We start from the raw sequence: 18032 nt of genomic DNA, 5'->3' as shown, positions 1-18032 counted from the left end.
CAGATTGAAAAGTGCCTAGCAGGTTCCACAATAATATAATCTTGCAAAAATCATGACAAAATAAAACAAGCATGAAAAGAAGAAAAGGCCTGGGGCCAACCACAGAACGTTTGTCCTTGCCAATGCATGTTTATCCTTACACTACCTCTTACTATTCCTAGATTGGAGAGCCCCATCACTAAGATTCCCTCATGCCGCTAATTCTTGGATAATAGCACCCACTGATACTTCAGGAATGAGAGCATCCATAGGCAATGCCACTCCAGAGCCCTTCATTGTATAGCTCAACCACATATGGGAAGCCTAGAATGCAACATCCACATCTCTGTCAATGTACTTAAGTGCAGATCTTCGGATCACAATGATATTCAACAGCTGACAAGGTCATTTAGAGTTTGACATAGTGGAGGTACTGCCATACATTGGTAGTGCTTCTGCCTTGCCAAAGATGCAGTTCCCTCACCCCATTTAGAGGTGGGAAAACTGCTGGGTTCCTGTAGGCGGATCCTTAGACAGACTGATGGGCCACATCAACATGGCACGGTAGGAGTCCATATAGTGTAGTGCCAACCAGTGCTAGACTGGCCTATAAGGCAATCAGGCTGTGCCTGATGAGCTGGATTTACAGATCAGTGTGTGGGCTGTTTTGTTTAGCAGCTTGTGGGCCTGTTTTATGACCATCTGGCCCTGTTTTTACTGTTGATTTGCCTAATATTACCTCAAACATTTTATGCAGCAAGCACAAATGCATGCAGTCTACCACCTCACGAAAAATAGACAAACAGCATACACTAGCCAGATTTGCAAAGGTGAGTAACATTTATAGCTAACTGGTTCGCTAATGGGAGCCCCTTTTATGTTGGGGCCCTGGCGTATATTTAATCCTAGTCTGACCCTGTGGTCCACGGATGCATATCAATGGTGGATCGAAATCCCCATGCTCTCGGCTCTGCCGAGCACTAACAACCCTGTAGACTGATATCCTGTGGTGAATATGTGTGCATGTATGCTTGTGATAATCTGATATTACAAAAAGTACCAAATGCACAACAAATGGCATGATAGGGTGTTTAGCATAGGAAAGAGTACAAAATGCACAATAAACTGACAGGGGCGGTCGACCTCGCAGCTGGTAAACTGGGTTCGAGTCTCGGCAATGACGCTGAACATCCTGTGATTCTGGGCAAATCACTTCATCTCTCCGTGCCTAACAAAAAAATGAATGTGTCCTCATGTAATGCAACTGGTGCAGGTCGCGCTATATAAAACTCAGTAAAATAAATGAAATACAAAAAAAAATGACCGAAAGTTTAATAATTGAATGCTAACTGTTGCGAATGAACATGAGCAACTGTCATTTCACATGAGTCCTCACATTTATAGTGCCCTACGTATCCCACGAGGAACATGCCAACAGTTTGAAAAGCACTTCAGCGCAACGTCAGGCGTAGTAAGCATGGTATGAATATGAACTGGATAGAATGGAACAGAATAGTATAGAACAAATATTTTGGGGGTTTTGAGGAGGAGAACATGAGGTGACATGAGCTCATGTCGCCTCATGTTACTTCGGAGCCTAGTACATGTTAGAACAAAAATATAAACTCATCAGACTGATGGTAAACCTTGTCTTCATTGGATACAATCCAAGATCTGGGAATATCTGAAAAAGTGAATTTTAAACACCAGTTTCAGTGCTTTACTTGTTTGATGTTGGTGCCACGACTTATTCTGGGAATGATGACATATATTTTATCATCAGACGTTGACATAGAATAATTGAATGAAAGTTAGAGAAAGGAGAAAGAATGGCGAATTCTAAAATAGGAAACCAGTAACAAAAGTAGAAAAACTGGAATTAAAAAGAACTTGCAAGAGTGAGAGGCAGATGAAGGAAATGTAGGGTGGTGGAATAAAGAGACATGGGGTGGAATCAAGGCTAGACAGACTTGATATTCTGGAACCTGTGATCCAAAACGGCTTCCTAGCAATATATGGGGTACCTTCGTTTATTATTTTAAAAATTAACTGTCCAGTGGTATTGGAAAATTCTGTCTCCTGTGATTAGCTCAATAGGTGCCAATTTCAGAGCTTTGAAACTTGTAAGAGTACTGGTATTTCCTTTGACGTACGTGAAACTTGCCACGGTAAGTTGAATGGAGGCACATTTTGGGCTTCTAAGTTCAGAACAATGTAAAGAGTTAGCTAAAGGCTGAAGAATGGATCGCCATGGGCAACTGTAAGATCAATTTCTGGAATTGCTTTTTGCTTCATGGAGATCCATGAGAGCCGAAATGTCAAGACAGCATTATGGTACGTGCATCAGCTCATGCTGAAGATGGAATGGCTGCCCCAGTGTTGTGCTCATTGCAGCTGTCTGAGGGTCTTTCCATTTTAAACTAAAAGGAAAAGGATCAGTTCACACTGAGGCCAACCAGAGGGGTTCTTCTCCCTGTGTCCGTTAGAGCCTCACAGGCAGGCTCCTATTGTTCATTCCCTAAGTCCCACGTCAGAGTTACACAGTTTCACAACTCAGAGGAGCACTTAATCTGGGCCCAGGCACGATCTAATGTCCTCACAACAATGTCTTGGCCAGTGCACCATGGCTCAATCTGTAGTCCTTCCCTACTTCTCTCGCTTTAGTCCTTCCCTATTTCCCTCGCTCAGCCCCTCTTCAGTGCACTGTTCTCGTTTTCTGGGCCGCAGATTATAGCGAGTGCTCTCTCGCACATCTGGATCTGTGAACAAAATGGGGAGGTCAACGGCAAGGGACTTATCCGCTAATATCAAATCAATTCGATCTCGAGAGGCTTCGTCTCTCTCAACTGAGGTCAGCCTCTCTTCGTTCTCAGCTAGCTCCTCTCCTCTCAACTGAGCATCCGAGAAGGGCACATACCGAGGAACTATTTCACTTTCTTCATCAGCGATGCCCTCCCTCACCCAGGCATCATAGGGCAATGGAAGTGGAATCCTCTTCACGTGGCTGACGTGGGTCCACGACTTGTGGTCCTGGATCCTGAGTGCGGTACGCATCGCCAACAAGACCAAGCGCGGTTCACTCCATCTCGGCTCCAAGCTGGATTTCCGTTGATATCGACAAACCAATTCCCAGTCACCGGGTTGGATGGTAAGTCCAGGCCCCTCTGGTTGCGGCTTCAGCATGTCTGCTACCTGCTGGTGAAGGAAACGGAGGTCTTTAGTCAAAGCATATAAGTAGTCTGTCAACAGAGGATATTCAATATCAGAAAAACATTTAGGCCTCGGGACACCCCAAACATTAGATGGACGACCAAAGACCACCTCGTGTGGAGAGACCCCTGTTGTGGAGTTCATTGTCACCCTAGTAGAAAGCAGAGCTAAAGGGAGTGCGTCTGGCCATCGCAGCCCTGTACTCTCTTGGATCTTAGCCATCTTTAACTTCAAAGTCCCATTATATCTCTCTACCAAGCCTGCAGATTGGGGATGTCGTGCTGCATGAAATTTCTGCTGAATTTGCAGTCCCTTACATATCAATTTAATCAGTTTAGCATTAAAATGTGTTCCGTTGTCACTCCAGATCACCCGAGGCAAACCGAATCTCGAAAAGTATTCCTTAATCAACACCTTTGCTGTCGCCATAGCTGTGCATTCTTTCATTGGGAAAGCCTCCACCCACCTACTAAAAGAACACACCACCACCAGAACGTATGTAAGGTTGTTCACCCTCTCCATTTCAATATAATCCATCTGTATCACTTCAAAAGGGAAAGAAGGAGGTGCAAAATTACCGGGGAGAACAGGTGTCCCCCCTCCCAGGATTGTATCGCAAACACACCATACAATGTTGTACCAAATGTGTCACCACTCTAGAGATATTGTCATTACGCCATACTGGGCACAGTAATTTACAAATCCCCTTGGCACTAACATGTGCCCGTCCATGAGCCATTGTGACCACAGGAAGAACATATGCGTCAGGGAGCAACCACCTTCGTTTGTCTGATAAGTCTTTCCAACAATCATTCGAGTCCAGTCACCCCACACTCTCCCTCCATATCTTCAACTCATCCTCTGTTGCCTCCATCTGAATGTCTCGTACACTCTCCACAGTGCTCATAAACATGTCATTGTCTGGTGCCCACCTAGCCGGTCCTGTCACAAACATACGTGGGAGTTTTGTCTTAGCAGTTTCCTTAGCTGTCTGATCTGCAAATGCATTACCCCGGCCCACATCGTCCACTACTGCTTTGTGTGCACTACATTTTATTATAGCCAGTCTTTTGGGAAGCGTTAATGCTGTTAACAATCGTAGTAACAATGGGCCATGCTGTATCTTCTGTCCATGTGATGTCAAAAAACCCCTTTGTGCCCACAGTCGCCCATAACTATGAGCCACGCCGAAGGCATATTGGCTGTCCGTATAAATATTCTCATCCAGTCCCTCACTCAATTTGCACACTCGTAACAAGGCTACCTACTCCGCAGCTTGTGCAGACTGATAAGGGACCCTAGATGTCTCCACCACCTTCAATGTTGTTATGGCATAGGCTGCAGTCGTAGTGCCATCTGGAAGTTTAAAACACGAGCCATCAACATACAATTCCCCTTAGGGTTCAATTAGGGGATTGTCTGTCAAGTCTATCCGTCCCTTCGTTTCTTCCTCAGTCCGAAACAAACAATCATGGAAATCACTGTCCTTTTCGTCCGAAGGGAGGGGTAGTAACGTGGCTGAATTCAGAGTGGCACATCGTTTAATTGTAATATGAGGGACAAACAACGTCAATTCATAGCCCGTGAGACAAGCACTAGTTAAATGCTGCGTCTGTGTCTTATTCAATAGGGTGTCCACAGCGTGCGGTACCATCACTGTGAGATCAGTGCCAAGGACGAGCCCCGCCGATTGTCTAATCGACACCGCAGCAGCCGCTGTGGCTCTAAGACAGCTCGGCAATGCTCGTGCCACATTGTCAAGTGTAGCGGAAAAATACGCACAAGGCCTCTGCTTCCCCCCAAAACTCTGGGTTAACACTGAGAGCGCGCAACCGTCCGCCTCATGCACATAGAGTACAAAAGGCTTCTGGTAATCAGGGGTGCCAAGTACAGGTGCAGAACACAGAGCAGTTTTCAACCACTCAAAAGCTTCCTGGCATGCAGAGGTCTAAGGCAAAGGCTCATGCACCTCCTTAGTAGTCAACTGAAGGAGTGGCTTGGTTAGTAAAGCATAGTTAGGTATCCACTGGCGACAATACGATGTTATGCTCAAGAACGCGCGCACCTCTCGTTGGGTCGTAGGAACAGACATATTAGTTATCGCCATAACACGCTCCGGCGTCAACCTCCTTCCCTCCTTCGATAGGAGATGACCTAGGTAGGTAACCTCCTGTCGACAATACTGAAACTTAGAGAATGAGACTTTATGTCCATGACATGCCAAATGATGCAAAAGTCATACAGTGGCCTCCTTGCAACCCTCCGCCGTGTCAGACGTCGTCTACATATTGCAACAACACATTACCTGCAGGGAGTTCCAAATCATCCAATTGCGGTTTCAATGCTTGACTGTAAATGCTAGGGCTCTCAGTGTAGCCCTGGGGAATTCTACAAAATCTGAAACTTCGGCCAGATAACGAGAATCCGAAAAGATGACGGCTATCAGGATGAAGAGGGATACTGAAGAAGGCATTTTTACGGTCTAAGACTGAAAAATACTTGGCCGTGGGAGGAATCATTGTCAAAATGGTAGTTATATCAGGAACTACTGGGTACTGGGGCTCAACTACTTTATTAATCTGCCTCAAATCAATTACAAATCTATAAACATCTTGTTGATCATAACTAGCATCAGCAGAAGGCTTTTTAAGAATCGGAAGAATAGGACTATTGCATACATTGGAAGCCGTCTCCTCCACCACTCCAGATTGTATCAAATCATGAATAATCTGTAAGAGGGCCTTTTCACCTTCCTGTGAAATCTTATATTGGGGAATACGCGGTAAACGAGCTCCCTGCTTGACCTTAATGGAGACGGGGGCAATATCCAACTTACCTCCATCAGTATCACTGCTCGCCCACAGAGCCTCTAGCACCTCCTTAAGCTCCCGTGGCAGTTTGTCATCTTTAGAAAAGCATTGCTGAGCCCGTGCAACAGAGGGACCCATGGTAACATAAACACCATCCGGCAAATAATAAATCGTAGCATGCAATCTCTTCAACAAATCCAAACCTAAAAGATTTTCACCACAATTGGACGTGAGAAGGAACGAAGAATCAACAGTGAAAGGGCCAATCGTAAGAGTGAGTGGATTAGAAATGGGGCTAATCACCGGTGTACCCAAAAAGCCAACGGAGATGTTATTCTGGCCAGACAGAGCCGCCCAAGGGACCAGGGAATGTGCCACGGAACTCTTCATAGCTCCCGTATCCGCTAAAAATTTCTAGGTGGACCCCAGCAAGTCCGCAGTGACATAGGGCCCTCGCTGATCTACCTGCAATGACACTGGTCCCTCACTCTGCCCTACGCTGTCCTAATTGTGAGAAAAACCCGTCATTTCGTCTACATCATAGTCGTCTTGATAATACTGTTTGTCCTGCTTGTCACAATCTCCTCAGTAATGCTGTCTGCCCCTGTCACCATCAATGTAGTTCCCACCTGTCCGTCGACCCTCACTACGTTGCCAGTCATCCCAACGTATCTCTCCGTGACCTCTACCCCTGCCCCGTCCTCTGTATCCTTCCATCAGCTCCGGGCACTCCCGCCACCAGTGGCCCTCCTTTTTACAATTACCACATTGATTCTCCCCTAATGCCGAACCCTGTCGTCCTCCACGTCCATATCCAACTCCACCTTGCCCTACCGCAGTAGGTGGGGCCCCACGGCCTCGTCCCCGTCCTCTCGTTACTTGCTGCAAGAACACTCTTGTTTTCAGGTCCTTTGCTTTCTTCTCTGCTCTATCTTTACTCTCATTCTCCCTATGCTCATAGTACTGAGCCATACTCAAAATGCCAGAGGGGGTGGACGTCGTCCACGTACTCTCAGAAGCCTGCAACCGGGCCGATATTTCTGGTAATAAATTATGCACAAATCTGTTCACAAAAAGCTGCACCCCACCATCCTGCGACAAATCCTGGCCACTGAAATCTAGGAATGCCTCCTAAAAGCGAGTAAAGAAGTCAGACACACCCTCCTCTTTCTTCTGAAGACATGCAGTCAACTTATCCCAATCCACTTTCTTCGGTGGGAGAAGGGAATGCATGTACTTAATGATAAGTCCAGGCAGGGCTAAAATCCCCGGTCTCGGTTTATCCCCCGGCTTCCTCTCTTTGTCCCAATCCTTAAACTCCTGCCATGTGCCCCGCAACTCCTCTGTATGATCAGTGCCGCTCACTTGTCTCCACACATCCACTGGAACCAATAATCCAAAGAATAACTCTACATCTGCGAATGTCATGACCGTTGAAGTAGCCGCCTCAGTCAACTCCTTTTAATAGGCAGTCAGATTCTTTCTAGAGTCAGGTAACTGACCCTTCAATGCCAGCAACTCACTTCTCTTCCAGGAAACATAAACCCATTGCTCTTGAAAACGAGCCTCCACCCGCGCCCTTGTCACTGCGTTTGTCACTGGATCCACCACTTCAGGTATTTCAGGGTGAAAGACAGGGTGGACCTCACACATGGGGTGTGCCCCATACGTAGAGGGATCCAAAGACTGTAATTCATTTCTGTAGCCAACCAATGTAAGCATATTTCCATACACCTCTCCCAAACTAGTATTGACCTTGTAGGCTCTGTCTCTAATATCGTAAATATTCTGGGGCACTGTGTTCCCGTGGCATTGCTCCCACAATCCTATCAACGTCACTGACATATGCCACAAAGCATGCTGTTGCATCAAAGGTTCATAATCCTTCATGGTAGACCAAATTACCTCCACTGTATAAATGGCATTCCGAGCCCATTGACATGCTTGATTGGCCACAATCTGTTTCTCTTCTATGCCCACATTAGAATGCGTAAGGAATTTACGTACATGATCAAATATCATATGCCCATCCAACCCCCCTCGACCCCGAGTCGGAGTCCGAGGTATAGTCTGAGGGGTATCACTCGCCGAAGCCGTAGGTAACGCAGATGCAGATAGCGGTGTAGCCGCAAGGGTGGCAGACGGGGCTGAAGTTCCCGCCGACAATAGGGAAACGAGGGGTGAAGTTACAGAAATCAGCGCAGCTTCAACATCTTTCAACACACTGAAAGGAGAGGCTAGCATAGCGGGAGGGGCAGAGGAAGAGGGTGCCTGTGAAGAGTCAGAAGCCGACAGAACAGTCAGAGAAGTAGATAGCGCGGGATATATCGATTGCGGTGCATAAGGGGGCGGGGTCGGGCATCCAAAAGTTCCTCTATCTCATCCTTCTCCTCCGCTCTTACCACATAACTCTTATCTGTTTGCAACCTATGAGGCCTATCTGCGCGCTCAATCCCTGCCTCTGTCTCCGCTTTATTATAGGCTCTCACTTTCTGCATCATTGACTGGGCAGCTTTCTTCTGGGCCGTCTTCTCGTCTCTCATCTGTCTTTGCCGAACCTCTTTCTTCCACATCCTTAAAGAATCGAACATGCTCTGGCGACTGTGCCTAGCGAACAATCTTTCCTGCAGGTGATCTAACTTAGCTGTATCGAATGAACCAGTCAACGGCCATTGCAAATCCACATTACTCTTGGTATACCTGTGCCACAAAGTATTAAACAAAATCAGGGTAAGTCCATATTTCACATACATCTCAAAATTAGGAGTGCCATCTAAAAGGGCGGGCTGACTCTCAGCCAATCTAGCATCCGTTGAACGACAACAACACCCAAAACATCTCAACTTACTGAAACGCAGCATCTTGCTCACACAATCAGACTCTGCCACAAAACTCACATACACCCAAACACCAAAAGACACCACAACTATTTCCACAAGCAACCACTCATGCCCTTACACACATATATTTCCTATGGACAATCATCGAATCACCCTGCCAAGCACGTGTTACCACAATGGGACAAGGCCCGTCGACCAAGTCCTGGGGAACCAGACTCTACCGCAGACTTAATAAACACTGAACAGTACAGAAACTGTTCCGGAGGCCGAGGGGAGGTCAGCCACACGGGCGGCGCTACGGACCACTGCACGGATGCACCCCGGGAGACCTGGGACTCTTCCAACAAACCCCCTTTTCGAGTTAGGATTGGGTCCTTTCCCAGTGTTCCACCAAGATCAACTGCGACCCCGTCCGAGCACCGTCCGGCCGATGCTCCACAACATAGGAACACCGGGTGCCCCTCCCCTGACCCTCCACCAAACCACAAACAGTCTGTCAGAGCGTCTCATGCACTCTAAATTCCCCGGGGCATCCTAGCCCCTCGGAGCACACTAGCTCCTTCAATCATCAGTCGGACCACTCACCTCCTGTTCGCGGAACCCGATATCCACCGTTCTCCACCCCCGGCTGCTTAGACCAACACGGTCAGCTCCCCAAAGGTCCGCCTTATGGACCCCGGCGCAGGATTATAAGCCGTGACCTCTCCCGATCAGCAGGGTGGGGCAGCGCTGCGAGAACCAAGCCCGGCATCAGATGGGTACCCAGACCCACCGTGCCGACCAGACGGTCCCCGGCCTTCTACAACCCACCTACGGGCGAGAAAGATCCTTATCGCGGGGTCCCTGTTCGGGCGCCATCTGATAAGCGTGGCTCAAAACCACCTGAGCAAACTTACCTCACTCAGATATCATTCCCATAAAATAAGCCAGCCAGACAGTGGAGAAGAATTAGAAAATATTTATTAGGCCGTTAGCATCTCTATATAGAGAGGCCCCGTCTGACTTCGCTCCAAGGAGTGCGCCGAGAGGACTGGCGATTCTCAAAACGACAATACATTATAACACGTTACAGCAACATTAGTCACGCCCCTAATGGAAAAGTACAGGACTGGAGAAATGGTGAACAATGGGCGCACACAAGAAGCCGCCGCACCCGCGGGAGGGTGGCACTGTTATCACATCAAGGCCACGGAGCCGAGGTTCTGCTCCTCCAGGCATGGGAACATTACTGATAGCAAAAGAAACACATTTCATAGTTAGGTTTGTCAGCGAATACTAACTCAATGCGAGAAACGCTGAGACAGGGATTTCTGCTCATAAGGGAGGGGGAATTGCAGTCCGGCCGCGGAGACAGGCTCCCAAAATGGCGGCACAGGAGTTAACCTAAGAAATGGCTAACTAAAGCATGAAAATAACCAATTAGTTCTAAATACATACACAACACATCATTTGGTTAGACACACTATGCTAACTGATATGTCATCATGTTAAGTTAATTAAGGGTCGGGAAATGCAAAACCTATCACTGAAGAATGGATCGCCATGGGCAACGGTAAGATCATTTTCTGGAATTGCTTTTTGCTTCATGGAGATCCATGAGAGCCGAAATGTCAAGACAGCATTATGGTAGGTGCATCAGCTCATGCTGAAGATGGAATGGCTGCCCCAGTGTTGTGCTCATTGCAGCTGTCTGAGGGTCTTTCCATTGAGACGTGAGGGGTGTATGAGGTGACATCTTGGAGTCAGCCTATTGACATACAAAGGTTATTTTCCAGAATGCCACCTTGTATGCATTAAGTCTATTCTTAATTTCCTTATCCAGCTGTTTCAAAGTTCTTCCTTGAATCCTGTGTCCCTGGTGCCAAGGAAGCCAATCTCTGCAGCTTGTGCACAGGAAAAGGTGAATATAAGTGTTCCCGCTCTGACAACGAGCCCTACTACAACTACGATGGAGCCTTAAGGTGAGTAATCCCCCTCAGTTTTGAATTCCATTGCTTGTGTGTGGGCATCTGAAGAGAAGGTCACTAATGAAAAACAATCTGCAATGATGGGGTTCAACGTTATGAGTAATGATGGCCCCTGCAGATATTTGTAAGGGTCTGCCATGATTCACTTACACTGGACGCTTGATAGTTATGGAATCTCCTATGGCCAACCACAGAAACGCAATATTGGCTGAACAGTCTCTCTTGGGCCATACTGTCCCTTATGGTTCTGGGTCAAGAATCATTTGCATATAGGTGGTCCCTGTCTGTGATGTCTCATGTAAGGAATGTAACACCCCCACAGTAATTCATTACTAGCGGTTCATATTATTTCAACAATATCCATCCATCACTTTTATGCTGTCTAATTGAGTCACCCTAATTAGCAAACTTGTGGCCATGAGTGAGTCCCAGCTCACTTGGCCACATGACCTCAAGCCTCACCTCATCAATGAAGTACAACAGACATTAAATGTGTCTATGAGTGCTTCTGTTTCTTTTAAGAGGCGACGTGGCAACTGTTTAGCGCACTGAGCTGGAGCATCGCTTCTGCAGCAGACACAGGCTTGATCTTTGTATGTTTAATCCTTGTCTGATGAAACACAGATGTTACTGGGGTTCAAATAGTTTCAAGCATTACTAGTCATCATTTTTTGTCTACCCAAGTTGACTATAGAGGCAGTCTGAGTTGGGTTTTGTTGTATATAAAGGGGACTATAGCAACACCCCGAGAAATTGCTTTACTGTAATGGTGTGTTCAGTGGAGAGCACCTCACAACAATAAATATACTCCATTTCTGGTATTTGCTAATCTTAAACCTAGGTCTGAGAGGCAGAAGGCGAAGGTATTAGGGACAACACAATGGCGGCAAACAGGTTAAAATGAAGGGTGTTAGTTGGTGAGATGATTTGTGTGGAAGCAGCAGTGTGTGGAACCTGAGAAGAATGCACTGTGTGAGTCTGGTAGGGGCACCCCAGCGTAAAGAGGCTATATTTGTGCAAAAGTAGAACGTGAAGACAGGAGTAAGAAATAATATCCAATGTAGAAGTGACACAACATAGTGGTGTCTACCATACCTGACTATACTGTGAAACCCACAGGGCTCTGATTGTCCGAGGGTTATTCTGGCTGCTGGCCATATTAATAATCAACGGCAGGAGCTCACGTCTGCTGCCTAGAACGTATGTGGCCCTTCCCCTCCCTATGCTAATCTAAAATATGAAATGTTCTTCGATCAGAACAGTTTACTGTTCTCATCATGTATATCCATAAGGACCAAGGGCCTAGTCTTTTGAAGCAATGGCTGCATACCTTAGAACCAACTTGAATTGTCTTTCATTCAACAACCACGTCATACTTCCTTATTTGTATCGGTGTGAGATTCTGGGCTATTAATGTGTTTAAGTCTTCCAGCTAAAGTTTTATATGTTTGTTCCCAGGCCAAAACATAGTCCAAGAGAAAATCTGGCTTAACCACTGGTAGCGATGCACGAGCATCAGCCTTTTACTCAGAGAAATGTATGTTAAGTATTAAGCAACACCGATACACCATTAATGTCACGCAGCCAAATAATCATGCCCCCAAACCAATTTAACAAAAACTGGAAAAGCATAATAAAAAGAATAACACAAAAATGGCCACAATTAAATGAAGGGAACCAGAGATATGAATTCTTAAAGTTTTATTAAAGTCACAGAGAGCGCAAAGTAAATGCAAAGCAGCACTGATGGCAGCTGATAGGGACCTGACTCGCATTTCAGGCTGACCCCAAGGGAGCTGAAGTTGTTCATGCCTAGCAAATTGCACTGGTATCTCCTTGGACCTAAGGCCGAATCTAAAGTTTGGCGGTTGGGACGCCAACGTCAGGGTGGCCGAAGACATTATGTTTGCCACCCTGACAAACTATTATCCACCAAATTCAGATATCACTGCTGGCTCAGGCGGGATCTCTGTATCTTAACAGAAACCAATGTCTTGGCAGTTTCTGTCGAGGTACAAAAAACGTGGTGAACACCCGCTGTCTGATTTGATGTACATCCACCAACTCTTAACAAACTTTTTGTTAAAAAAAGTTGGAGTTTTTATTAAAAAAACACATAACTAAATACACCCCCCACACACACACACAGGGAGATTTTTCCCTTTCTGTGGGTGTCATTAATTGTTTTGTCAGTTCCTCGCCACCAGGTTTTATCTGATGTTGACAGACTCTAAGAAATGCACATCACATAGTCCACCCTAATTACATTGGGCGACGTAATGCCCTTCCACTGATAGCCCCACTGCAATGGGCCAGCGTGGGCTAAATTGGTGGAAAGCTGACAGTGCTCCTGGGCCTACACAGTGCAGGCTGACAATAATTTTGGCAGGCAGGGTTCCCCGCATTTTGTGCTGGAGTTCTGATTCCACCATACAAGAAATCACCCCTTCAGCCTTTTTTTAATGGAAGCCCAACTAAACAAAAGGGCAATTTTATACACTTTTTAGGTCACACTGTACAGTCATCTCCCCCTGCAAGTTAGGATGCTGCTGGGCAAATTAGAGCTGCAGATATCTCAACAACGGTTGTTTCTGTAATGGTCTGATATGTACGGACACTACACACTACTTTTGTTACACTGTCCCAATATTTTACAGGTGCCTGGAAGTGGGAGGTGGCGAAGTAGCTTTTGTAAAGCATACAACTGTCCCAGGTGAGTTTTGGTTACCATAGTCGAAGACTATACACTATGATTGTTTTAAAGTCATGTAGGAAGTGTCCTGCATAGAGGTGCAGCAGATATTTACGTTTGCATAAGGCCAACAGACCAGCTGAAATGAGCTCAATGCCTATAATGTAGCTCGCCTGGCAGAATTTTGGTACATTGCCTTATAACAGTCACTGCTATGATTCCAGTGGCCAGAGACAAAGTAGAGTTCCCCAGGCTTGACTTGTCGAAATATAAGGAAGGGTGAGGTATTTAACACACCCAGTTGTTACTGGGTGCATAAAATAACACCCAACTCAGAATTCCGACCCCTGTCAAAACAGGAAGTTGCACAGAGGTCGGAAAACACTGATCTACTCATAAGCAGGGCGTTAGTGGTACTGTTGCGCACCCATCTTATTTCACAGGAACTCTTGAGTAGATGTGTTTCCCACCCATGTGCTGTCACAGGAATCCTTTAGTGGTTCAATCCCACAGTAGTAGCACACTAGTTCACAGGTAGTAGTGCTACCCAAGTGATCACTTAACAAACATCTCTGCTGCAAAGGCAGAACTGCTTTCACTCATAGGCAGCACAAAATAAGGTACTAGCGCTCAGCAAGATATCTTTGCTACACCAATATTTTTCCTTTTCAACTTTTGTAGCTCTGAGAGCTTGACTCCAGTTTGTTTTCAAGTGAAAATGTCCCTTTTCTGTGCTGTGCATTGACACTTACATACAGCAGCATCGCTAACCCACTTGCTGCTGCTCTATATCACGGACATTGTCTATAGGATCTTCCCAATCTGCAGACACACCTTTCTAACATTTACTTCCTTTCGACGCTCCTTTGCAAGTCTCACTTACTTGGTTCCTCCCTCTGACAAGGGCCGCAAGGGAGGATCTCACCCTCCAAACTCCCTGTTCCTTCTGTCTGCGGATGCAGAATATTTATATGAAGCATGTGCTCCTCTGTGGGGAAACATCCTTTACCACGCAAACATTACAACACGTAATGGTTACATCGTGGTTTTAACAACGCAAGTTGTTACATTGACTTGCACTGGAGGGCGCTCTAGAGTAAGGAATAGTGTGAATTACTATTCAAACACCTTCTCTACTGTAAGTAGACTGGAGTTGGAATAGTAATTCATACTATTCCTAAGTCCAGCGCCCTCCAACGCAAGTCGATGTAACTACTTGCGTTGTCAAAAGCACTATGTAAAATACCGCGTTGTGATGGTACACGTTGTATCATTATACATTCCCTCTGTGATGTTTATATGTATGCCTAGTGGTAGGGCAAAACAGGCGGCGGTAAGTTATGGAGTCTCCATCTAGAGAGTCGCGCTTAAACACTCAAAGTTGGTACGAGGCTAGTTACCAAGCTACAACCATACAGCAGGTCTTGTAACATGAGTCATGACTGGTAAAAAAGCACTTTGCTTAAGTTACATTGCAGCAGTGTATGGTGTGGCAGAACAAACTATTACCTTCAGTTCCTGGGTGGCGGGGTATGCAGTAAAGATAGTGACCACATTGTTAAGTAATGACGATTACCCTTGTTTTATCAGGACCCTAACAGCATTATCTTCTGGGTCCATACCAGTGTTTATAACCTTGAATGTCTGATTCATATGCAGCTGAGAAAGCCGACATGTTTGAGCTGCTCTGCCCCGATGGGACAAGGAAGGCTATCTCCGAATACAAAGAATGCAATTTGGGTAGAGTTCCAGCCCATGCTGTGGTGACCCAGAGCTCTGGGGAGAAGACCGAAGCAATCAGGCAGTGCCTCGATAAAGCACAGGTACCCTTCTTGCGCATCTCAGTGTGGAGTGATGTCTTTCATGGCTTTAGTAACCCATGGACCTGTTGTTGTGTTCAATGTAATACTGCATAAGCCACATAAAGGACTCCTGTTTGGAAGTTGTGACCCTACATTGATGACCATTTTGCTCAGCTAATCTTCCAAAAATTGACACATTTTAGATCAGTGTGTCTGGCATAGCACATTTGAATAGAAATGTCAGCCAAGACCGGCATTTTAGTCTTGGAGTACCCTCTGCATCGCTTTGTTATTTATTTCCATTGTGCCCACCTTGCAACGAAAGCTAGGAGCAGTGATGGTAAGGTTTGAGGAGTGTGAAGGTACAGAATGATTCAATGTTTGTGTACCAAGGTTTGTAGAAGGGAGTGACCCGCAGAGACTCAGTAAGAGAGTGACTGGGATTACGGTCAGGAAGGACCTGACGGTGGGACCTTTGCAGCATGCTAATTTGATGCTGGAGTTACCTTTGAGGGCCTTGATTGCATTTTGGAATTGCAAGAAAGAAGGGGTGAATCTGATATGAAGAGAGATGTTTATTATCACCTCTGAGTCATGACACGTTATCCAATGACATTGGCCACTGAGGGCCAGGTGTAGGTGGCCAAATAGCGAGCGCTAACGCTGAAATTCGCGTTTGCGATCGCTATTTGGCTGCGAGCAATGTAGGTGAGTTCAAACCTACTAGCAAAATAAGGAATCGCAAAATTGCATTCCTTATTTTTCTCTTGCATTTAAGGAATCGCAAATTGCGATTCCTTAAAAGCAATGTAAGTAGCACAAAAGAAAGTGCACTTTAGCCTTAAGGAATCGCTAGTTACCACCAACTTCAAGTTGGTGGTAAATAGCGATTTCTTTTAAAAAGCACTTTTTTGCTTTTTATAATGTGCCATGTGGCACACATTCATGCCCTTAGGGCATGTATGTGCACCACATATGCACACATGCACATTTCAGGGGTGCAGCAGAGTGTCCTTTTGACACCCTGGCACCCTTGAAATAGCGCCCGCAATTTGCGATTCTCTAATAGCGAATTGCAAATAGTGAATATATTCCCATTCATTCCCATGGGCCTCCTAGCCCATAGGAATGAATGAGTAGGTATTCCTTATTAGCTAATCTCAGTTTGCGATTCGCTATTAAGGAATATTAAGGATTCGCTAATATTTTAGCAATTCCAACCTACATTTAACGTTGCACATCTTAATATCAAATCGGTAAAATTCGCTATTAAGGATTCGCAAATTTGATTTTACCTACATCCGGCCCTGAGTGCGCTAATGAGAATTCACGACAATCACGGCCATGAACCCACTTAAAAAGATGGCTCAATGAGCTAGGGGGTGGGGGCCTAGGTACAGGGCAAGGCATATTGGGAAGGTCTTTTGGGGGAATGCCAGTGTAAGGAAGGATGATACTCTATCTAAAAGTAATCTATTCCTAAAGCCCTCAACATGCTTCCGACCATTGAGGTCTTTGTGTTGTCTAAAAAGCTGGGGGTAGATTATAAATTCGGCACACTCAAAGTAAACAGTCACCTGCAGGATGTAAGGTGCTTTCCTAACAAGATAGCTCACAAGGTTGAGTCTCTACTCTAGTGATGTTATGAAGACTAAACTAGACAGTAACCTATACATTTGACTTTTACAATGCTCGTTTTCTTATTACACCTACTTACAGTTTGGGGTACTTGGCAATTCAGTGATTTGTGTGAGCGCTCAAAATAAGGACTGATGCTAAAAAGCGGTTAGACTAGGCTTTCGGGCTTCAAGGTCAAAGTGAACATACACTTGAACCCGGCAATCAAAAATGATATTCATTGAATTGGAGGGGAGACAAGAGCCTGTGTGCAGATAACCCACTACCAATTCCTCCGCTCCCATTGCCAGCAACAGAAAAAAGAGGCGTCCAACATTTAGCAGCCATTTTAAAGAAGAAATATCTGAAAAGTGGGGCTTGTAGGAGAGTAGGGTCTGCTTTCCTATGGTCACCCCACTTTTTGCTTTTTGCTTCACTGGTTTTTGACTTAATGTGGCTGTGGGCCTGCTAATCAGACCCACAGCCCTACTGTTCTCTCTCTAAATTCAACACCATGTACTTTAGGTACATCACCAATTGGTATTTGGGTCACTCTTGTGAGTCCCTGTACAGTGTGCCATAGGCACCCAGGGCTTAGAGGCACCCAAGGCCTACCAGGGTCTGCAGCATATCTTTTGACACCCCTGGCTGGCCTTCCAATTTGACACAACTGGCTGATCACTCAGCTGGGGCAAGGTGGTGTAATCACCCCTTGCTTAGATATAGTATTCCTATATCTACCTTTACATATAGACACATATGCAACTATAGGTCACTCCTATGGCAGGCCTTAACAATCCTGAAGGCAGAAAGCTTGGTTTTATGTGAGATGGTGCTCTAGCATGAGCTGAGCCTGTCTGCAGCTTTCTGAACCTTGTCCTTATAGCTGTTCTATGATATTGCCATACCATATACTCTTAAGTGCATTATAATCCTCGCGGTTATTGTTAACTTTGGTTTGGCTTTATCGAAACATGTCGTGTAAGGTGTCATACGCTTTGGAATACTACCCCCTCGCCAGTTCTGGTGAGGGGCGTAGCATTCCAACCTTCTAGAGGGAGAAGACATGTTACTTTCCTTAAACGCGGTTAAAATCAACCAGAGCCCCAGCATCA

At 45.8% G+C, this 18032-nt stretch overlaps 1 protein-coding gene across 1 annotated transcript in view; it reads left to right on the top strand.

The window, feature by feature from the left end:
- LOC144791093 (serotransferrin-A-like) overlaps window positions 1-18032 on the top strand; it is a 171732-nt gene that overhangs the window by 87588 nt on the left and 66112 nt on the right. Inside the window, exons 5-7 of the mRNA XM_078665749.1 lie at window positions 10662-10800; window positions 13464-13519; window positions 15158-15321. Coding sequence (XP_078521875.1) covers window positions 10662-10800; window positions 13464-13519; window positions 15158-15321 — 359 coding nt within the window. The remainder of the gene's footprint in view (window positions 1-10661; window positions 10801-13463; window positions 13520-15157; window positions 15322-18032) is intronic.

The sequence above is a fragment of the Lissotriton helveticus genome, chromosome 11, assembly GCF_964261635.1.
Source record: "Lissotriton helveticus chromosome 11, aLisHel1.1, whole genome shotgun sequence".
Taxonomy (NCBI): domain Eukaryota; kingdom Metazoa; phylum Chordata; class Amphibia; order Caudata; family Salamandridae; genus Lissotriton; species Lissotriton helveticus.
The sequence above is the reverse complement of the archived record's forward strand: the minus strand, read 5'-3'. Positions and strand labels throughout refer to the sequence as shown.